Source organism: Bubalus kerabau, chromosome 16 (assembly GCF_029407905.1).
Source record: "Bubalus kerabau isolate K-KA32 ecotype Philippines breed swamp buffalo chromosome 16, PCC_UOA_SB_1v2, whole genome shotgun sequence".
Classification (NCBI taxonomy): Eukaryota; Metazoa; Chordata; class Mammalia; order Artiodactyla; family Bovidae; genus Bubalus; species Bubalus kerabau.
The window spans coordinates 61,283,526-61,306,068 of record NC_073639.1 but is presented as its reverse complement, the minus strand read 5'-3'; the positions used below and the strand labels follow the sequence as shown (position 1 = coordinate 61,306,068).

Below are 22,543 nucleotides of genomic sequence, written 5' to 3'. Positions count from 1 at the left end.
CTGCTTCAGTAAACACAGTTATTAGCCCCCAGTGAAGCTGGCAGCTCTCATTTGAGTAGACAAAAAGCACTAGGTTCAAAACAGACATCCACATCAGCCAACTCCAATTCACCATCACTGGTATTCACACGTACCAATTAGGTCACTTCTTATTGCTACACTGTGAATTGCACGGTTTTACTTGCAGTAGCTGGGCACTTGAAAAGGTTGCAAGATAAATACCAGTGTCTTGCTTTATTGACTAGACCACAGAACCACAGATATGGCAAACCAAACTTCCCAGTGAATTAGGAAAAAGGAAACTTAATTAAAATCCTTCTCAATGCATTTTGTAGGTGAAGAAATAATCCCTAGTCACACGCATTTTGCATATTCACATAGAGCTTGAACAAAGTTAAGTTCAGATCACTGCTACTGGTAACAATTTTTAAAAAAATTTTTACTTTGTAGTCTGAATCAGATTTATGAATGAATATTTGAGGCAGCAAAGAAAATGTCAGGGAACACAAAAGATTGCTGCCTGGGATGAATTTCCATTCCCTCCTTCCAGTCCTGCAGCCGACTTTAGGTCTGATTGCTATTGTTCTTTGGTCAAAAGGCAGCTGCCGTGCTATTCTCTCTCCTTACTTCGGTTTGCTTTCTTTTAGGTACAGACTTTCTGTTGGCACCAGTGAGAAGATTCAGCTGAGTTCCCTCATTGCCGCTTTTCAAGTCACCAGAGACCTGATTGTCACTGAGGCCTAGATGCCGGGGACTACACGCTGCCAACTAACTCTCAGGCCCAGAAGTGACAGGAGAGCAGGGGACACAAATGAACAGCTGCCTGGGCTGGGTGTTTACACAGTCACCCCCAACTGTGTAAAACTGTTCCAGGCATGGATGGGCAGACATTTAAAAAGTACTGTGTTTGTGGCTGTTTGGAGCAGGGCTGTACAAAGCAGTTTTAAAGTCCAGCTCTCTTATTGCACTATGCGTATGTGTCTTACAAGGGAACAAAGCAAAACCCATTTTTAGCCTTAAGGCTTTTACCCTTCAGTTGCTTGGATGATAGGAAATTGGTGTACCCCATTTGGAACGTCAGGCTTTCAAATCTAATACGGCCCAAGTATCTTCCAACACAATGTAAAAAGAACATCACCAAAGCCACGTTTGTAAATCTAATCTGTGCTATACTTTAAATAGGTGTTAATGGGTTTCTGGCCCAAGCCATTATGCTTTTATAAAATGAACTCAATTTTCTTCCTTTAAAACCTGGCCTTTTTATTTTTGCTCTTGAAGTAGAGTAATTGCTTGCCGGTTCCTAACTGTAGTGTGGACAGGAGAGAAAACGTTTGTTTGAAATGATGCCATTGGGGCCAGAGATCATCCAACACTGACTTGTTTAACCCAGGGCACATGAGATGAAGCCTGACTAAGCCTGCCAGTGCTGAAAGGATTGGAACTCTTCGTATTTAAATAGAAGACAGTTTATCTGCAAGCATTTGTGCTGCATCTGTGACAGGGTTCTGCACAGGAAAAATAAAGCAGCTTACTGTTTAAGTGACTCCTCTTTCCTTAGCCGGCTACACAGAGGCTGACTTGTTTGACTTGCATTTATATGAAAAAGCCGCCTCCGACCCTGATCATCACAGAATTAACTTTCTTTGGAGGCTGTTCTTTATAAAGGTGTCTAATTCTTACACTGTCAAAAGGGAGAAGTTGGTTACACCCATCACTGAGGTGGGCCTTGTCTGAAGCTAATGGCCTGGGAGTGGGGGTGGGGGATTGTCTCAAGGTAGCTGCCCAGGGCCTCTCAAGACTACACCGTATATGATATTTCAAGATGAACACGAAATCTAAATGCTGCCCGATCTAGTCCCACTTGTTTTAAAAGGTGATTTTTTTTTTTTCTTGATGGAAAAAATGAAACGGTGAGCCAAAAGCTTTCTACCTTTTTTCCTTCAATGAAAGCCTCTCATCTTGAAAACAAATGTTTTTCTTTTAGCAACAAAGGCAGCAGAGGAGAGGCTCCTCTACCTTTTCAACACGCTTTTTCATAATACACAGGCCTCCACAAAGCACCTAGTAAGAAAGCCAAAGGATAAAATGTTGCATTTCTTTTAAAATAATTTAAAATATATTAAATTTTCCAAAGGCAGATTTTGTTTGAATGAGGTGTCTTGATTAGATAACTATACACGACTGGAGGAGAACAGTACTTTTAAGGAGCTAGTTGTGTTTAGGGGCAGAGTTGAGACTGGCTGATGAGTCCAATGAGTTGAAGCAGTCAAGTTAGGTCTCGTACAGAAGAAAACAGCTGAAATGATGACACCAATTCTTCACACAATTAAGAAGAGACATCTTCACAACTGTTGGAATTGAGTACTATGGTTTTTAGATACCATTGACAAAAACACAGCTGTACCTTAACATCTGTTGAGGAAATACAAATAAATATGCTAACTGGCAAACAACTGACAGTAACTCAGTAGCCACTGGAACAGTCATGCAGTTGAGGAATACGTTCTGTGTAACCTGACACACAAATCTGACACCTCCGGCACATGCACACCATTATTTAAAAAAAAAAGCCAAATCTAGCAGGAGCGCGGCCTCTTGAGTCACCTGGACTTGAGCTGATGATGCCTCCCGCCAGACATCTCTCTGACACCTGTCCTGCGGGCCAGAGGGGAGCGGGGAGAAGGAAAGCCCTGCACACTCACATCAGAGCCGCTCTGACCAGCAGGACAGAACTTCACCAAGGCCTCTTCTGCATCTGGATCAGTGACAGACACTTAGCAGAAGCCACACTCCAGTCAAGGGAGTGGGAACTTTCCTGCTGCCACAGAGGCGTGAGGCCCAGGCACTCCTCTCAGCAAAACAACTCCTTAACTGCACTTGGAATCAAAATGACCAGAGGGCCCACTACTGCTGTGCGTAAGTGGACTGAAGGTAAAGCTCAGGCTCCATCACTCTGTCCCTCTTCTAAGACTGACAGTCTTGTGTCCTGGGGAAGAGACCCCAGCGGGTCCACTGGAATCTGGCTTTGCTACATTCTGTTCACAGCTTCCCAAATAGAAATTGTATTTCAACCCAAGGCCAGATGTTTGGCCCATTATTCCACCTACTCCTTTGTCAGGAAGATTTATCCTGCTACAAAGAAAACAAGTAAGACTATGGAGACTGGGTTAGAAAGTCCTGTACGTGAGGAACTCTTTCATTTTCTTGGGGATTGGCAGTGCTAGCACTTGGTATGTCGTGAGGAAACTTCGAAGGGCTTTCCGGCATAAGTGCTTCAGTGATGACAGGACCCGAGGAGCCGTCCAGAACTGGACGTGGCCATCCCTTGTCCTGAAATGAAAGACAGACCTAGGAGTTATCTTTTCACTGTGACAGTTATTAACGTTTCTACTGACTTGCACTGGCAGGAGACTGCAGAGAGTGAAATGCAACCTGGACCTTGGAAATACATGTGAAGGGTGTGGCACTGAATAATTAAGGCTGCCGAGAGCATCAGGAGAACTCTAGGCACCTCTGAGTCCAAAGTGCTATCTCTGGGAGTGCAGGCCTTTATAAATCATACTATGGCTTCAAATGCAATGGGGCAGAGTGCCACTTACTGAATTACAGATGTTCCCTGTCAGGTGGTCTCTGCCCAAAATGGTTTCCCATATAAATTCTGCATCATCTTAATTTCTGTTTCCTTGCAGACTTGGCCTGCTTGGTAGCATGAATTGTAGATTTTTCATTACATTTAGGTTAAATATTACAAGTGAGTGATAAACTACACTGGCAGAAGTAAATATTAGAATTTTATGTAATCTCAGATTTCCTTAGCGCCATCCTCAAAGGCAAGAAAATTCTAGATGCTTTCTTTCCTTAAAAAGCTGCATGGAATACTCAGCAGCAATTGCTACCCATCTGTTCAGCTAACAGATACATACCCTGTGGCAATAACTCCACCATGTGGAAAAAATGTGCAGCAAAGACCATTGGTCATAGGAGCAAATGCAATCGGAGTCTTCAGTTCCAGGGCCCAGATCCTGAGGAGCCTGGAGGAGAATGGGACGCGTCAGTAGGCCTGAGGTCAGACCCTGAAGGTGATGGTACAAGTCCTTTCAAGCACTTGGCTCTGAGGCTGCGTAAAGAGGTTTCTCTTCATTACCTGTCATCTGCCACCGTGGCGAGGTACAAGCCTTCGGGGGAGAAGCACACAGATCTCAGGGAGCTGATGTGGACGTCGCTATCATCCATGGGGGGGTTGAGCTGGGTGTGGCTGAGGAGAAGGACACAGGACAGTAGGCGGGCCTGGAGTTTCGGCCACCCTCCACCCTTCAGTGTTCATCCCCAGGCAGGAGGCCAAACTGCCTTGGCCACGAAGAGGTTCCAGACATGTCTTAGACCCTATGTGGAAAACCTGGGGATTTGCAGACTGGGTAAAAGACAACTGGAAACAAGTGCATTTCATAGCTCCAGTGTCTCATGGAGAGGGCTGAAGAGTTACCAACACTCCCTGTGCTAATTTCCTTATGCAAAGTAGGTCAGCCCTCACTTGTATGCCCCAGTACAAACTGAAAGTCTTTTTTAGGCTAAGATACATGATAATTATAGGACTACCTATTATTTGCTTCAGAAAACAAGAGACAAAGGGGAAAAGGAGACCAAGTTGGTGAGAACATGAAAACTCACTTTGGAAATAACAGTTTCGATAAGAGGATCATTCTGAACCTGTTACTACAGTTATTAGTAAATGGAAAGAAAGAGTCACTGTGAGGTTTCATAATGCTGAATCCAAGCAATACAGTGAGCCTCTGATCACAGGAGACTTGAAGGCACTGGGGGCTCATTTGAGAACTTCACTGACAAACACAGCTGCACACCAGTGCCTTAGAATAAGCAGGACCACACTGGGTCCTGCACCAAGATAGGTTTCTCATCGGTCACCCCACCAGGAAGCTGAAGCAGGGGAGTGGTCCTTACTGGAGTGATCGCAGCCGCTCGCCGGTGTAGGGGTCCCACATGATCACATTGGTATCATAAGAAGCCGTGACAAGCAAGGCAGAGTCAGGGGAGAAGTCACAAGACACCACACTGCTCTGGTGGCCCTCTAGCTTCCGGATTAACGTGTAGGAACGCATGCTCCACAGAAAGACCTGTGGGAAGAGCAGGTGCCTGGTCAGGGTGGAGACAGCACTCAGGACATGACCAGCGAGGGGAAGGTACAGCCCTGCCTCTCCTGGCTTGACAGCCAGGGGAAGCCAAGCTCTCTACCTGCTCTTCTACGTTTCTTCCAGAGCGTGTCATTTGGGCTTAAATAAAGTGACGGGTCTGAATTCTTGAGGCGCCTAAGCAAGGGACATGCTCAAGACACTTACTTTAAGGGAGATAAATTGACTGACCTTAGGAAGATGGCCACCAACATGGCTCAGGGGAGGCATCTGGGTTCTGCTTCTGAGCTCTCTTAGCAAGTAGGGCAATGCATGCTGAAGACCTAAGCCAGTGGCTATCTTGCCCTTTCACTTAAAACTAAAAACAGGGGTCAGAGGTGAATTTCAGGGCACCCAACAGAGCCATCTGACACCCCCCCCCCATTTTGTTTACAGGACCACAGAAATCTGCCCCAGAGCTGTAGGTCTGATCTAGCTCATTAACTTAAAACTTCTGAGAATCATTAAAAGAGTAATTTTTTTCTTTCCTTTAAGAAAACTCTCATTTTCACCTAGTTCCAAACCTCAAATCAATGATTAACCTCCTGGGCTGTACCAAATAGTGGACTCTTAACTTTCCCAAGTCAGTCATAGCAACCAACAGCCCAATGCAGATACAAAACTCAAACGGTTTCCAACTGTTCCTGGGTTTCCAGTACTTTTCTTATAATAGATAGGATTTCAGGACAAAGTTCAAGAAGGTTCTATATGTTTTATGATTTGAAATGGAAATCCTAATCAGATGGATTCAGATTAGATGGTTCGAAGGAAATATGGATCCAAGTGTGGGTTGCAACTTTTAAAATCTTAGACTCTGAGGGGAAAAGACATTTAAAAAGCACCACTTTCCCATCTTGTGAAGGCAAACGGCCCTCCAGTGATGCAGTGGGTCCGTGTCACAATGCAAATCAGAAGGCAGGCGTGCATGAGGGGCCTCAGCAGGCAGCGCGGCTCCCGCTGGGGTGGATCTGCAGGCGAGTTTCAAGGACACTGGCCCGCTTACCCTCTCACACACAGGCCTCCATGTCTCATGGAACTGAAGCAACACAGCATAGGGCACCCCTAGTTTGAGACTCACCGACTTCTCTCCGGCCGCGGAACATAGCATGCTGCAGTCTGGTGAGATGGAGCAGCAGTAGACCCATTGCAGGTGGCCGGATAACACCTGAATCTGTTTACCTGGCAGAGAAGTGGGAGCACACAGTTAGCCAACTCCCAGAACCACAAAGCAGGAAGCCCCAAAACCAGTGGTGTTGGCCCCCCTGCCTGCTGTATCCAGCGGTTCTCCAGCAGCTGAGCCCGCACTCCCCCCTTTTTATTTGGAAGACAGTCGCTTTATAATATTGTGTTGCTTTCTGCCATACATCAACATGAATCTGCCATAGGTATATATACGTCCCCTCCCTCTTGAACCTCCTTCCCACCCCATCCCACCCACTCTGGATTGTCACAGAGCATAGGTTTGAGCTCCCTGAGTCATACAGAAAATTTCCACTGACTATCTCTTCTACATATGGTAGTGTATCTGTTTCCATGTTACTCTGTCCATTCATCCCACCCTCTCCTCCCCCACTGTGTTCACAAGTCTGTTCTCTGTCTACATCTCCACTGCTGCCCTGCAAATAGGTTTTATCAGTACCATCTTTCTAGATTTGGGCTCCTTTTTTAATGCAGAGATACATGACAAGACTCGTCATTTAAATGCCTGAAACCTATTAACGTGACATTACAATGCCCACGGGAAATCATTACCAACTGCTTCACCAAAATCCACAAGGTCAATGGGATAAGGGCTGGGCACAGATTAGATTGGACACATTCCTTTTATAGCAGACTATTCTTTTCAGGTCCTCCAACCACCTGGATTACTCTGAAGCATCCTCCCAAATTTGAGACCTTCAATTCTGTCATTCATGCTCTGTAATGGCTTCCCCCGGTTACAGGATCCCACTCTCCACACCTCGCCAGAATGAATGGATGAGTAGTGGTGCAGGGTCATTAGGGCCACGTGCTCTGAGGCAGGCAAACTTGGGCTTGAACCCTGGCTCCACTGTCTACTCAGTGCATTATGCTGGGACACTCATTTCATCTCTCCAGGTCTCCATTTTGGGAAAAAAAATCAAATGCCCATCAACAGAGCAATGGATGGATAAAGGGTAGTATTCCATCTGTTAAGTCACATGAAATTAAGGAACTAGATTTTCTATGGAGTGTTTAATTAAAAAAAAAAAAAGCAAGATGCAAAAAAATGTAAAAAATGAGATTCCATTTTTGTGAGACAATGACCCCCAAATCCATAAATGGAAACGTGAGTGTCTGAATAGATTATGTAAGTACAGAGAAAAACATGGAAGGAAACGTGGAAGGCTCTTAGCATGGGGGACAGCACTACAGGGGGGATCATGGAGGAATGCAGTTGAGGGGAGGGTGAGACCGCTTAGGGGGAGAAACCCCAACAAAGCGGGGGAAATGTCTATGGTCATATATATGCATTTATGAGTTTATGTGTATGTGTGAGTATATATTGGAAATAAAATTTTTTAAAGTCAGTCATGGTTTCTTTAGCTGTAAGAAGTGCACCTGCCCCCGGGTAGGTGTGAGTGAATATATCAAGGCAGGGTAGCAAGGCAGGGCCGGGTAGAGACACAACTCTAGCCCTTCTCTCCTTGAAAAGCCCTAGTAATTGGCCTAGGCCATTCTGCCCACTCTCGGTCTCCTTCCCCTCCTTGCCTTAGGTGGTGGCAAGCTGCCTGTGGACACACATTATAAATGGTGCTGCCTCCGAGCAGTACTCCCAGTCTGCAGGCCCACCTCGGACCACGCGACTACAAGCTCCACAGCAACAGGCAGAAAAGGCTCCAGGGCTCTCTGGGTGATGAGATGCCTCGGGTAAGGCCACCACAAGCTGTCTGACAAGCTGGCAGGCTTGTTTCTGAGAGGAAAGGGACAGGTAAGCTGAGCCGCAACAGTCACGACTCAGACTTCGCACGGTCAGGGGGACAAGTGCGCTCTTCACGGGCCACGTCGCCACTTCCTCTTTCTGCCACCTCCCTCCACACCCACGTCCCTGCCCACATGAGGGAGAAATATCCCGGAAATAAATTCCTCTTCCCTGTGTCACCATTCCAGCTAAGGATCAACACCAGAGATGAATGGAATTCTTCATCAGGCCACTCCTGGATACTGTTCTGCTTAAAGGAGAAATGAACACCCTGCTCCACCCCACCCCTAGCCTGAGAGAATTCTTCTAACCTAGATTCTTTCTAACTGTATCTCCAACAGGAAGTACCCAACATGGATGATTTCTTCTCAATCACCGGTTCTCAACCCAGGGAGTCTGTGGCCCTCCATGTGGAAACCAGGCAATGTCTGGAGACATTTTTGGTTGTTACCACTGGAAAAGGTGCTACTGGCATCTCATGGGTACGAGAAGTATACTGCTCCACAATCGAGAACCCAAAGGTTGGCCCATAACAAAGAATTATCTAGCCCAAAGTGCAAGAGTGCCAGAGCTGAGAAAACCTATTCTATACCATGTATTTTCATCAGTGGTGAAAACTGGTTCTTGATGGTCAGAAAAATCTTACCTTTTTTATGTACAAAGCATAGATAAGCATTCAGTGCCTGAACAGATACACAGTGTATCTCTGTATCTCTGGTATGAAAATCTCCCAGGTAGTTGGTGGCAGGGGGGGGATGGGGGGGGCGGAGGGGGTGGTGGTGACTAGGAAAAGTATGTTTAAAAAGTCTCCTTAGGAGGCACTAATAGAAAAAAGGTTAAGAAACACTGTTCTGGATAAAATGACACTGGTCAAGCAGAGAGGGGGGCAAATAGAGAGTATATGGGGGCTTCCAAGTCATCCCTTCACTTCCATACCATGTTTATTCAGATCCCAGATGCGAAGAGTCTTATCCCGAGATGCAGAAACCAAAATCAAACTGCCACTGGGTGTGAAGCTCAGATCTCTCACGACATCCTGGTGGCCGGAAAGATTCAAAAGCAGGAGCCCTAGCGTGAGAGAGTGGGGCACTAAGTCAGGGGGAGAGGAAGCCCTGGTCCTCGGGTCACGGCCACACCCCTCAGTCAACAGGCCGTCCCTGATCAGAATGTGCAAGCGAGCCCTGGGGTCCTTGATCCCAGCCAGAAATGACCTACCTGTCTGTACCTCCCAAATCTTGATCTGCCCATCGTTGAGCCCAGTAGCAAGGATCAGGCAAGAGACATCTGGCACCTGCGGATGGTGGCGAGCCCAGAGTTTCTTGCTGGGTGGAGAAGGCCATGGGCTGAAGGCCAAGCCCCAGACAATCTGCCCACAGTCCAGTGTCTTCTCCTTTGGGCTGCCTCGCCCTTTTGTCTCATTTTTGCTGCTTCGGCTTTTGGCTTCAAACCCTTTAGGGATGCTAGGGAAAGCAGAAGAGTTCTTAATGAATCTGAAACTGCCAAGTCAACCAACCTTTCACTCTGGGGCATCTAAGCCTTTGAAGTCCTAGAAACAACTTTGGTGAATTCTAGCATGACTTTCAGAGAAGGCAATGGCAACCCACTCCAGTACTCATCTGGAAAATCCCACTGGCGGAGGAGCCTGGTAGGCTGCAGTCCATGGGGTCGCTAAGAGTCAGACGTGACTGAGTGACTTCACTTTCACTTTTCACTTTCATGCATTGGAGAAGGAAATGGCAACCCACTCCAGTGTTCTTGCCTGGAGAATCCCAGGGACCGGGGAGCCTGGTGAGCTGCCGTCTATGGGGTCGCACAGAGTCAGACACAACTGAAGCGACTTAGCAGCAGCAGCAACATGACTTTTCTTCTTGTTTCTTTTTAGAATGCTGTAACAGGGACTTCACTGGCCGTGGCTCATTCCACTTCTGACAGCCCTGCAGTGGCGTGACCTGCCTTGTGGGAGAACTAGATCACAGATGCTCCAGGGAGTCATTCTCTTCTTTGGAAAGTTTTCCTGGGTTTTGGTGCATGGAAGGAGAGAGACATTCAGTGTTCCTCATGAGAAAGAAAGCATGCTGTAGGTCTGGAACTAGGACAGAACTTAGAGCCTGATTACGCATTTGCTACTCTTCTGCCTCGTAACACTCCTTTATCTCTAGCTTAGAAAGCACCCTAGGAGCAGAAAAATAAACCCCTTTCTGGACAACAGTTTGCGTGAAAGTGAAGTCGCTCAGTCATGTCCAACTCTTTTGCGGAGTCACATGAACTATAGCCTACTAGGCTCCTCCATCCACGGGATTTTCCAGGCAAGAGTACTGGAGTGGGTTGCCATTTCCTTCTCCAGGGGATTTCTTCCCAATCCAGGGATTGAACCCGGATCTCCCGCATTATAGGCAGACGCTTTACCGTCTGAGCCACCAGGGAAGCCCAACAGTTTGCTTAGTACACATGATTTCCACCTTCCCTCACTTTGCTCTGATCCATGAGTGAGGCTCTTTCATTTCTTTTCTGATGACTCTTCCAGCCCAGGAACCAGCCAGCAGGGCATCAAGGAAAGAACTCAGAGCTGTTCACAAGTACGCTGACCTCAAAGATCTTGTAGCCCAAGCCTTGCCTTTTACTTTTTACTTATGCTGAAACACAGGCTTAGACAAGCTAAATAAGACTCTGTCCCTAAGAAACAGGGCCCTGCCCACACTCTGCCTCACATAACTCTCAAAGGAACAAGCAATTAAATTGCCCTGCAGTTCAGCCCGCAAACACAGTTTCTGGTCTGTGGTATACTTTATCAGTGCAAGTACTCAGTCCTGCTTTTCTACCCGACTCTGACCACACTCTTGGGTTTATCAAACTGAAGGAATGGTGACGATAAAGCTGGAACTCATTTCCATGAAAAATGCTATAGTCGACGTACATGCAGCTGAACCTCTTTCTGTATTACATTTGTTCCCCAAAAGTTAGGTAAATCATGCTTTTGTCAATCATGTGGTTGAAATATATTAAAGAATTTTAACCAAGTTCACCTACAAAACTGGCAGCAAGAGACTGAGGCCAGTGTAGGTTCTTTCAGCTCTGGAAACCCTATTATTCCATAGCAGAGGCTGGCAGGGAGTGCCCAGGTAGGCAGTCTGTTTTGCACATGAAGTCTGCTTGTTTGCCTGCATCTCATCGAAGGTCGCTTAGACCCTCTAGCAGCAGAGCTGACTTGTCCTGATGGAGACATATGCCCCCAAAGCCAAAATATTTACTATCTGGGCCTTTGAAGAAAAAGTTTGCTGACTCCTGGTCTAAATGGCCAAATGTGCTCTGAAAATCTGTCATTCTGACACAACACCTGAATATGACAGTGAACTTCTTTTCAATGAAGGCCGCCCAGTGCACACGTGGCCCCAGACAGGCCGACACATGCGCTTCAAAGACCTGCCCAGCTCTGACTTGGGAGCCCGAGTTGGCCATGGAGCTCTGCAGGACAGCTTGGAACCTCCAAAGTTACCTTTTATTTCTTTTATAAAATCCTAACTTCTGTATTTGAATTAAGAGATGCATCTGTAGCTACTTTACTCCAAAGGAATTAAGGCACATTTATATATTAATTCATTTTAACATCATAGAGTCTCTAGAACAAGATATTAAAATCTCCATGCTTGGGATAGAGATAACTTTCCCAGGGCCACAAAATCGCAGGCAGAATCAGAGCCAAGTCTTGGGTGTCCTAGCCTAGTGTCCAGAAAATGCCTTGGACTTCAGAGTCTGCAATGAATTCAAAGGGTGAGCTACATGGAAGGTAAGGGGTAGCTGGGGACCCGGGTAGAGTCATTAGAACTTAAATTCATCAAAATTAAAGTGTCTGAAAATGTTATTTCTAAAAGTAGTACATTATTTTGTTAATATCAATTATTTGCTCAATCTTGAAAGCACTGTATGATTTCTTAAGTGTGTAACAATCCTAACAAGAATATAAAGGACTCAGATTTTCTCTTTTAAAGAACTTTTAAAATAACAATTATTTCAAACTATAAAAATAATAGTGGAAAATGGGGAAATTTTGGAGATGAGAAAATTATAAAAATTGCCCAGATCCTAATAACAAAGATCTGTCTAGTCAAAGCAATGGTTTTTCTAGTAGTCACGTATGGATGTGAAAGTTGGACTATAAAGAAAGCTGAGCACTGAGAATTGATGCTTGAACTGTAGTGTTGGAGAAGACCTCATGGACTGCAGCCTACCAGACTCCTCCGTCCATGGGATTTTCCAGGCAAGGATACTGGAGTGGGTTGCCATTTCCTTCTCCAGGGGAACTTCCCGACCCAGGGACTGAACCCGGGTCTCCTGCATTGTAGGCAGGCGCTTTACCGTCTGAGCCACAAGGGAAGCCCAATAACAAAGATCTGTCTAGTCAAAGCTATGGTTTTTCTAGTAGTCGTGTATGGATGTGAGAGTTGGACTATAAAGAAAGGTGAGCACTGAGAATTGATGCTTGAACTGTGGTGTTGGAGAAGACTCTTGAGAGTCCCTTGGATTGCAAGGGGATCCAACCAGTCCATCCTAAAGGAAATCGGCCCTGAATATTCACTGGAAAGACTGATGCTGAAGCTAAAACTTCAACATTTTGGCCACCTGATGCGAAGAACTGACTCATTGGAAAAGACCCTGATGCTGGGAAGGATTGAAGGTGGGAGAAGAAGGGGACGACAGAGGATGAGATGGTTGGATGGCATCACTGACTCGATGGACATGAGTTTGAACAAACTCCGGAAGAAGGTGAAGGACAGGGAAGCCTGGCGTGCTACAGTCCATGGGGTCTCAAAGAGTCGGACACGACTGAGCGACTGAACTGAACACCACTCTAACCACAGTAAACACTGTACCGTGAATTTTTATTTATGTATATACATGTTTTTCAAAAACAAATTTGGGATCATACTGCATAGAGTTTCATAGCTTGCTTTTCTGAGTAAGCCTTGTACTGTAAATATTTCCTCAAGTTATTACTCTTTAAAATATATGGTTTTTCCCTAAAATAAGTAACATGCCATTTAACATGCTAAACAATATTCCCTCCATTATATTAAACAAAAGATACACAAAGAGGGCTAATGCTCAAATTTCTATTTTCCCTAATTAATATGGGAAAGTTATATTTATATCTAGTAATATACATATCTCCAGTACTCCTGCCTGGAAAATCCCATGGACAGAGGAGCCTGGTAGGCTGCAGTCCATGGGGTCACTAAGAGTCGGACCTGACTGAGCGACTTCACTTTCACTTTTCACTTTCCTGCATTGGAGAAGGAAATGGCAACCCACTCCAGTGTTCTTGCCTGGAGAATCCCAGGGACGGGGGAGCCTGGTGGGCTGCCGTCTATGGGGTCACACAGAGTCGGACACGACTGAAGCAACTTAGCAAAAAAAAAAAAAAAATATATATATATATATATATGTATATTTGAATACAGAAGTGATTTTCAAGGAAATAACAGATTTTCCACTTTATGCTTTTTAAAAAAATTATTTTTCAGACTAAATATACATCATACCCAAGTCTGGATACGAAGCTGAATCCCTTGCATTTAGACTGGGGGATTAATAAATAATGAATGATCTTGACATTTTCATTAAACAAGTATAGAAGGAACTGAAAAATGTGATTAAAAAAAAACAAAAACAAAAAACAGGGCTTCCCTGGTGGCTCAGTGGTAAAAAATCCCCCTGCCAATGAGGAGACACGGGTATGATTCCTGATCCAGTAAGACCCCACATGCTGTGGAGCAGCTATTGAGCCTGGCTCTAGAGCCCAGGCACTGCGACTACTGAGCCCACCGCGCGGCAACTATTGAAGCCACAGCAACCAGGGCGCGTGCTCTGCAACAGGAGCCACAGTAACGCGGAGCCCTCGAACCACAGCTGTAGAGTAGGCCCCGCTCGCCACAACTAGTGAAAAGTCTGCACAGCAATGAAGACCAAACACAACTGTAAATAAATAAACATTAAAAAAAAAAAGCCTACACTGCAATCTTTGATGGCTGCAAAAATATCAGATGGCAATACCATAATTTCCTTAACCATTCTTGTTTCCAGGTTTTAAGCTATTTCTGACTTTTAACTATCATATGGTTAATTTCATGTTGAAAAGCAGTGTATGTAATACATGACCTCCCATTTACAGCAACATGGGTGAACCTAGAGGCTGTCATACTGAGTGAAGTAAGTTAGAGAAAAACAAATAACACATTATAGCACTTATATGTAGAATCTAAAAAAAAAAGGTACAGATGTACTTATTTTACAAAACAGAAACAGAGCTGCAGATGTAGAAAATAATGTTATGGTTAAGGGGAAAAAAGGGGAGGGATAAACTGGGAGACTGGGATTGACACATACTCATTACTATATATAAAATAGATAACGAATAAGGACCAACTATACAGCACAGAGAACTCTATATTCAATATTCCATAATAACCTATATGGGAAAAAAATTTAAAAAAGAGTGGATAAATGTGTACGTATAACTGATTCACTTTGCTGTACAGCAGAAAATAATACAACATTTTAGATCAACTATATGCCAATAAAAATTTTTTTAAAAACAAATAAATAGATGACCTCATTTCTGAGATTTTTTTGATTGCAGGAAGAACAGTTTTAAGATCGTTGAAATGGCCTTCCTTCCAGAAAATGCACAAACGTATACCCCTCAATCCCTGCAGCGTGCAAAGTACTCATCTCAGCAAATTTGCATCAGCATTACCTATTATCAAGGCAACAAGCTTCAGACTGGACTTATGAAAAACTTTAATATGTGACTTATAAAATGCTTAAAGCAAAACAAATGAGACCTTCAAGGGCAGGGGCCATGTTTAATATATTTCAGAATTCTCAGCCCTTGGTTTCTGGTCAGGCAAGGGAGATTTGCAAAAAATGCTGGCTGAGTAAATAAATACAGACATAGAGTTGCCCTGGGACAAATGAAAAAAATGTAGATGCTAGGCCATCTGACTGGGAGCTCACAGCCTTCAAACACTGAGACTTGTCCAGCGCAGAGAAAGAAAAGCTAGTTAATATCAGAAACAACTTGGTTGATAACAAAAAAGGCAACTAGCCAATTTTAAAATGGACCAAGGATCTGAATAGACATTTCTCCCAAAAAGATAGGCAAAGGGCCAGTAAGCACATGGCGGGGAGAGGGGAGGCACAAGATCAGCAGTCAATAGGGAAATGCAAATCAAAGCCACAATGAGATGCCACCTCACACCCACTCCGATGGCTATGCTGCAAGTGTTGGTGAGGATGTGGAAAGTCTGGGAATCTCCAACACTGCTGCTGGGATTATAAAATGGTACAACCACTCTGGAAAACAGCCTGACACGCCCTCAAATGGTTAAACGTATATGAAAACATACATCCACACAGGATACGAAAACATATCCACACAAGAACCAGTACGGAAGTGTTCGCAGCAGCATTATTTCTAACAGCCAGAAAGTGAAAACAACCTAAGTGCTCATCAGCTGATAAACTTATAAAACAAAATGTGATGTCTCCGTAAAATGGAATATCATTTGGCAATAAAGGGAAATTAAGTCACGGAGCATGCTAAAACACAGATAACCATGAAAATAGTCCCCTAAGTGAAAGAAGCCAGTCAGAAGATGACATAATATACGATTCAATTCGTATGAAATGTCTAGAACAGGCAAATCTTTAAAGACAGAAAGTAGATTAGAAGCTGGTCAGGGATGGAGAGGAGAAAGGTATTAAAGAATGATGGGTTTCTTTTGGGGGTGACAAAAACGTTCTAAGATTGGTCATGATGATGGATGCACAGCTCTGTAAATATACTGAAGTCACTAACTGTACACTTTAAATGGGAAAATTGTACAGTATGTAAACTATACCTCAATAAAGCTGTTAAAAAAAACACACTTGGGGCTATCAACAGAATGAGGTTTCACAGGTACAGGATGAAGGACCCTGGAAACCCCGATGATCAATTTCTGAATTGTTCGGCCAGCTTCCCTCTTCTGCTCTTGGGCAGGATGTCATTTGGGAAAGTTCCCCAGGACATCCGCATTCCTTTGGGTGTGAAAGAACTTACAACTGCTCCTCCAGAGGCCAGGGGATCAGCTTCACAATGCAGTGTCCTTGAGACCAGGCGAACCAGGAACCATCCGGGGAGAAGGCAACGCTCCACGTTTCACAGCTCGACTTCCAATCAAACTGGTGGGGGCGCCCGGGCTTGAGTTCGGCCAGCAGCAGCGGCTCCTCTGGGGCAGGAGACAGCATACTTCAAGAAGGCACCCTTGCCTCACAGGAAAGGGCAGAGCCCAGTCCCCCAGCACCTTGCTGACTCAGACACAGGAAAGCAGAGGTCGTCCCCTGGCAAAAAGTGACAGTCTGGATTCCGGGAGGGAGTTGTCATTTAAATGACCCAGGGCAATAACAGTAGCCACAGGCCAAATTCCAGTGGGGTTACTCAGTTCTGGCACTGCTGGTTAACCATGACTCAAAGTAACCTTTGTCAGGGTGAACCCAGTGAAGGGGGGCCTCGTTTTCCCATGAAAGCCCAAAGAGGAAGAAAGGAGGCATGTCAGGCAAGGATTGAGCTAGAAGGTACTAATCAGGAGGCCTTCAGATGTACTTAAGTTCTCTCCTGAAAGGAGTATTTGAAACACAGGCTTCCCCTCCCTTGCCAGCATCCCTCCCATCACCAAGGCTAACACTGGCCCTGCTCACCACCTCTTGATCTGCCCTCCTCTTCCATCTCTCTGTTCTGGCTTAAATCTTCATCCCATCTTGCCCATATTTTTTACAAGATTCATTTTTTTTCCTGCCCCTAGGGACCCTGCTAAAACTGAAACACATATTACATCACAACATTTCTTTCAAATACATTCCAAGGCACCCACTTGCCTACCACTAAAGGCAACCTTCCTCCCCACCCCACTGGCCCCAGCCTCCCTTTTCCGGTCCATACCGCGTGCCAGCCACACACGTCTCCTTGTCATGCCCCAAGTAGCTCATTCGAGTTCACACCTGGACTCATATTCTGCTTATGAGAATCCCACTGAGATTAGCAACTGAGAAGCGTACCCAGATCTCACACTATCAAAGCGGAAATAAGTCCTACCCTGTTTATTTCACTGCTCTCCTGCAGTTATCAATTCCCTCTGCCCCAACCCCATCTCCAGCTTGGAATTTATACAGCCTCCTTCAAACACCAAGCCGATTCAATCCTTGTTTTTCGGGGTGAAGGGTGGGGGCTGGACTGGTGCTTCTTCATTGACTTGAAGGGCAGTCCCTAATTCAACTCTATCCTCTTACAGAAGATTCTCAATGGCTGACAAAGTCTGTAAGTTCAAGGCCTTCAGAACTGATCCTTTGATTGCAATACATATGAATACAAAAACTGGCTTCCATCCTGAATGAGGTCACTGTCTGATGAGTATGTTCCACTTTAGCAGTTTTGAGACTGACCCTTTTATAGCTGTTACCAGATAGATGCTAATTTAACAGCTCCTGTTTTGTGTATTTTAGGATGTATCTCTCTATATGTCTTCTCGTAGTTTGACCTTGTTAAAATCAGGATGCGTCAAGTGATGACTTCTCATAGTTTAATAGGCAGTATTTTTTCAGTGATACATATGGCAATACAATCCATGATCTCTTAGATTCAATGAATCAGATAGTAAACATGCAAATATGTATATAATATTATGTGTGCATATATGTAATATTTCCTCATATATGCATTATAGGAAAATACAGGGGTACATCTTATTTACATGGATATATTTTGCTGAAAATTCTCTTTAAATAGAATTTTAATAAATTATATCAAGACTTTGTGGCTTTGCTATTTAAAGAAAATTTTTAAAGTTTCCTTTGTAAAGAGAATATTCATTCCCTGAGGTTCTATGTGGAAATCTAGGTCTGTCTAAATTGGCATTTGTACAGGCCTAGGTAATTCCTCCTAGAAATTTATATTTTTGTATATGTGACCCTTTCACTTATACAATTACTTGTGTAATCGAGCATTCTCCTCTGGATGTGAATATTTGCATGGTAGGACATTATTTTATATTTCAAATCGAAAACAAGACTCAATGTTAAGCAGCAATCCTGTGGTGTTTCTTTATTCTCATTATTTCTAGGTATCTTAAGGTAACAAGGCCCTACCCTGTCAACGCCTCCTTCATGTAATCCAGTTCTCAGCTGGGGGCACTTCTGTCCCTTGGGGACATGTGGCAATATCTGGAAATATTTTGGTTGTCCCAACTGGGGGTGGTGGTGGTGCTGCTGCTGCTAAGTTGCTTCAGTTGTGTCTGACCCTGTGCAACCCCATAGACGGCAGCCTAACAGGCTCCCCCGTCCCTGGGATTCTCCAGGCAAGAACACTGGAGTGGTTGCCATTTCCTTCTCCAACGCATGAAAGTGAAAAGTGAAAGTGAAGTCGCTCAGTCAAGAAAATTTTCTTGTCCGACTCTTAGCGACCCCATGGACTGCAGCCTACCAGGCTCCTCCGTCCATGGGATTTTCCAGGCAAGAGTACTGACCGGAGTAGGTTGCCACTGCCTTCTCCGGGAGGTGGGGCTCCTAGTATCAAATGGGTGGAGGCCAGGGACGTTGCTAAACATCTTACAGCACGCAGGACGACTGCCCCCAACTCCCACAAGAAAAAAATTATTTTGCTTAAAACGTCAATGGAATGGTGTTGAGGCTGAGAAACCAGAGTAGTCAAATATTAAACGACATTGACCTGTAGGTACATTTTTATCACCTGACTTTATTCCATCTTGGTAAGAGCACACTTGGTTCGCTTCCTCCAGGATATGCATGTCATCCATCCTTTCAACGCCACGCAGGCTCCACACAATATGAAAAGGGGTCATCCCCGACTTCTCTCTTTTCTTGACCTCCCAATCCAGACCCATGAACAAGTTCTATCGAGCCTGCTCCCAAAAGACTTGGCAAACCTAACTTCCCTCCACCTCATGGCTGTTTATTCTCAACTATGTAACACCATCTCATCAGCATCAGCTCATCTATCCAACATTATCTCAAAGTAGCTTCCGACTTCTCTCCTAGCCCCCTCTCTGGCCCCCACCACCCATTCTCCTCACCTCTCAGTGATCAGTTTCAATCCACCTCATAATCAAAACCTCACCCGGCCCTACAAGTCCTGCACATAGGCCTTTTCTCACCCCTTGGTGGTGCTCAATTAGTTCCAACCTCAGGGCCATTGCACCAGCTATTCTCTTCACCTTAGAATATGTGAAGAGAGAGAGCCCTAAGAAAGGTTCCTTAGAGAGCCCTTCTCTGATCCTAAGTCAAGGTTCTTCAAAACTTCTCAGTTTATTTTCTTTACAGCACAAACACCATTGTGATCATTATCTGTCACCTTCCAACTAGGACATCAATGCCACAGAGCCGGGACCTTGTATGTTTATCTCCAGTGCCCAGCAGAGTTCCTGGCAGAGAGCAGGCCATCAGTAAATATTTGTGGAATAAATATATATGGTATCTCTCTATAATATACATTAAATGAAGTCCCTTAGACTGTTATGATGCCTTTGCCAAAAATTTAACATGAAATGCTTCTTAAACATAAGCCATATCCAGATTTCACACTCTATTTCTGTCATTTGGGGATTTAATCTCTTGCTATCTTAGGCTCGGGAATTCAAAGACTAAAATAAGGAGGGGAAAAAAAAAAATGAAGGAACTATGAAGATTCTGAAAGGGAGTCTGGGCCCAAACTAAACTTGGCAGCTGGAAGAGAAAGCCGTAATTAGTGCAGAACTTAAAAAAAAAAAACAACAACAACAAAACAAAAAACCCAGAGGCAAGAGGATCCAGCTTCATCTGGGATTGTACCTGCCCTGGACCTTCTTGGTGAAAAGGCCTATGGATCCGAGTTTTCTAACTAAACATTGGGATGTGTTTGGATAATCAGGCGGAGTAGAAAGATACGTACCATGGGCCTCTTCTGTGGGAGGAGATTTGCCTGTACACAGAGACAGAAGCTATGAAGGACTCTAGCTGGCAGGAAGCTTTACGATTTTTCCTGCCTTAGGATCTTTACATTAGCTGTTCCATCATCCTAGAAAACTCTGCCTGGCTGGCCCCAGATCCTTGGTCAGATTAAGCCTCCGTGCTGGTGTCAACGTCTGAGAGACCTTCCTGGCCTCACTACCCAAAGTGGCCCAGTGACTTGTGTTCACTGCGCTGAATTTTCCTTTTAACCATCACTCACCCATCTTCTCTTGATTGCTTGTTTTTAGGTGACTGTAGTTTCTCTCTTCCCATCCTCACTTCAAACTGTTCACTGCTATCAGGCTGCACTGTCCCATGCAGTAGCCACTAGCCACATGTGGTTACTAACCTTCTGAAATGTGGCAAGTCCCAATTAAGATGGGTTGTTAGCTACACAATACATGCTTTATTTGAAGACTCAGTACACAAACAAAAATCTAAAAATGTTCAATAATTTACCAAGATTATATGTTGAGATGACATTTTAGATATGCTGGATTGACAAACATTTAAGGTTAAATCCACCTGTTTCAATTTTTTTAACACCGCTACTAAAATATTTCAAATTGCGTATGTGGCCTGAGGTTATAGTTCTCTCAGTCAGCGCCGGCCTAGAGAATGCCCGACATACAGTAGATACTCAATAAATATTTTAACGTATAAATGCATTCTAACCACTGCTCTGAAGATATCTACTGTTGCCCATTGTAATCCCATCACAATGGCCTTTATTCAGTTTCAAAAGAACATAAAACTGACCTTTTTTTTAAAACAGTAGCTTGGCAGCTCTCAGTAGCTCAGCCCACACCCCAAAACACAGTCGTCAATCATTAGGAAAAATCCAGAACTGGAAACAGATTCCTGCTAAAAAGGGAGACTAGCTCCAGATCACTGTCAGATATAAACTAAAAGGAGTCAATGGAAATGACAGCGGAAGCTAGAAAAAGATTCACATAAGATTTCAGGCAAACACTAGAGGCCATTTAACAAGAGTTCTATGGGTAACACACTCATTGAAAAGAAAGCCCTTATCTAGATGGGAAAGTAGAGAGAGCTACCTCTACACCTGGTATTGAATGCCTGACTCCAGCAAACAAAGAAATGTCATTTCCCAAATTAAAAGTTACACCACCCTGGGGGAATCCCCTGATTTAAACCCACCCACCCACCCACCCACCAGAAATCCCTATTCCATCCAAGGAGTCAGGGAAACATAAAAACACCCACAATCATAATCTTCCAGACCAGAATGAAGCTTGCACTTCACTGCAAGAATACAAAGAGGTTCTGGAACAAATTCTGAGTCCAGGCCTTGACCCCTTCAGAGAAATTTCCCCTAGGGAAACTGCCTTTAAGCAAGGGAATATATTCAAGAGTTGGGACTCCCAGAATAAACCACAAGCCCACCCCAAGTTTCTATATTAGTGGGGTTTAGAGGCAAAGTGGTTGGAAAGATTCTGAAGCACGCGCCTTGAGGTTTGGCCTTAGCACAAGCACACCATTCCCACTGAGGCTTATGTTCATTTGGGCTGACCCTCCAAGTGCTTCCAATATTCTCTGACTTCCACACCGTTTTCTGATACAGCTGTTAACAAGGAAAAAGGCAAGTACCTCACTCATCGGTGTATCCTAACTTGTCCCCCCATCTATGTCACCAGGCTCGCAATATGGGTTTTCAAATGGAATTCCAGACCAGATTTTCATGCGCAGGCAAGTTTGAAAAGCTCCCAACCGCCCGCTAAGGCAGATATTATTATTAGCCCATTTTGCAGATACACAAGAGACTTGTGTTAAATGGGTCGTCCACGATCACACAGCTTCTATGGGGCAGAGCGGACTCCCACCCAGACCTCGAGTGCGTCACCTGACACCTGGGCACCCACCCCCTCTCGGGAATCAAAACACCCACACCTCCGAGGGCCTGGCGTCCCAACCGGGCGGTGGCGTCTGGCCCCAGGCGCCCCCCCAACTGTCCCGGGGGTGGGGATCCCCGCTGCACAGAGGCCCGTAGTCCCCGGGTCCGGCCGGGAAACGGGAGAGGTTGGAGACGGTGTTGGGGCCGTTGACAGCGAAAGTGAAACAAAGCTCGGCGCCGGGCGTGCACCTCGCCGCCGGCCGACGCGGTCGTCCCAGGCCCGGTGGCCCATGCCACCCCACCCCCGCGGACCGTTCCCGGGCAAGCCTGCACCCCCCACCCCCAGGGGAACGGGCCCTGCCCCGCCGGCGGGGAACGCGCGCTGCGGCCCGACTCACCTCCGGCCTCCATGGAGGACGCGCGCGGCCTCGCGGCAGGCGGCGGGCGCCTCAGCCCCCCGGGCCGCCGGCCCTCATGCCGCCCCCACGCAGCCCGCCCCCGCCCCGGCCCCGCCGCCGCCGCCGC

General features: G+C 45.3%; 2 protein-coding genes across 3 annotated transcripts in view; one reads left to right on the top strand and one right to left on the bottom strand.

The window, feature by feature from the left end:
- RFC5 (replication factor C subunit 5) overlaps positions 1 to 1,539 on the top strand; it is a 10,751-nt gene extending 9,212 nt beyond the window's left edge. Inside the window, exon 11 of the mRNA XM_055551062.1 lies at positions 648 to 1,539. Within this exon, the coding sequence (XP_055407037.1) occupies positions 648 to 744 (97 nt within the window). The 3' untranslated portion in view covers positions 745 to 1,539. The remainder of the gene's footprint in view (positions 1 to 647) is intronic.
- On the bottom strand, positions 105 to 22,543 carry WSB2 (WD repeat and SOCS box containing 2). Of its 2 annotated transcripts, XM_055551061.1 has the most exons (9): positions 22,417 to 22,543; positions 16,226 to 16,394; positions 9,343 to 9,587; positions 9,064 to 9,195; positions 6,265 to 6,365; positions 4,960 to 5,132; positions 4,145 to 4,255; positions 3,924 to 4,031; positions 105 to 3,330 (listed from the first exon to the last, which is right to left on the bottom strand). In XM_055551061.1, exons 1-9 carry the CDS (start codon positions 22,427 to 22,429, stop codon positions 3,168 to 3,170), a joined length of 1,215 nt encoding a protein of 404 aa, XP_055407036.1. In that variant the 5' UTR covers positions 22,430 to 22,543; the 3' UTR covers positions 105 to 3,167. The 2 variants fall into 2 exon arrangements, with proteins under 2 accessions (XP_055407036.1, XP_055407035.1); XM_055551060.1 differs by lacking the exon at positions 22,417 to 22,543 and having other exon boundaries at positions 16,226 to 16,428.

What these genes read in the sequence shown, in the direction of transcription:
- WSB2 (XM_055551060.1), bottom strand. Translation starts at nt 16,413, where the DNA reads ATGCTGTCTCCTGCCCCAGAGGAGCCGCTGCTGCTGGCCGAACTCAAG. An exon ending in TGGCCTCTGGAGGAGCAGTT is followed by an intron (nt 9,588 to 16,225) that starts GTAAGTTCTTTC and finishes TGCTTTCCCTAG; the next exon opens with CATCCCTAAAGGGTTTGAAG. An exon ending in CCGCGGCCGGAGAGAAGTCG is followed by an intron (nt 5,133 to 6,264) that starts GTGAGTCTCAAA and finishes CTCTTCCCACAG; the next exon opens with GTCTTTCTGTGGAGCATGCG.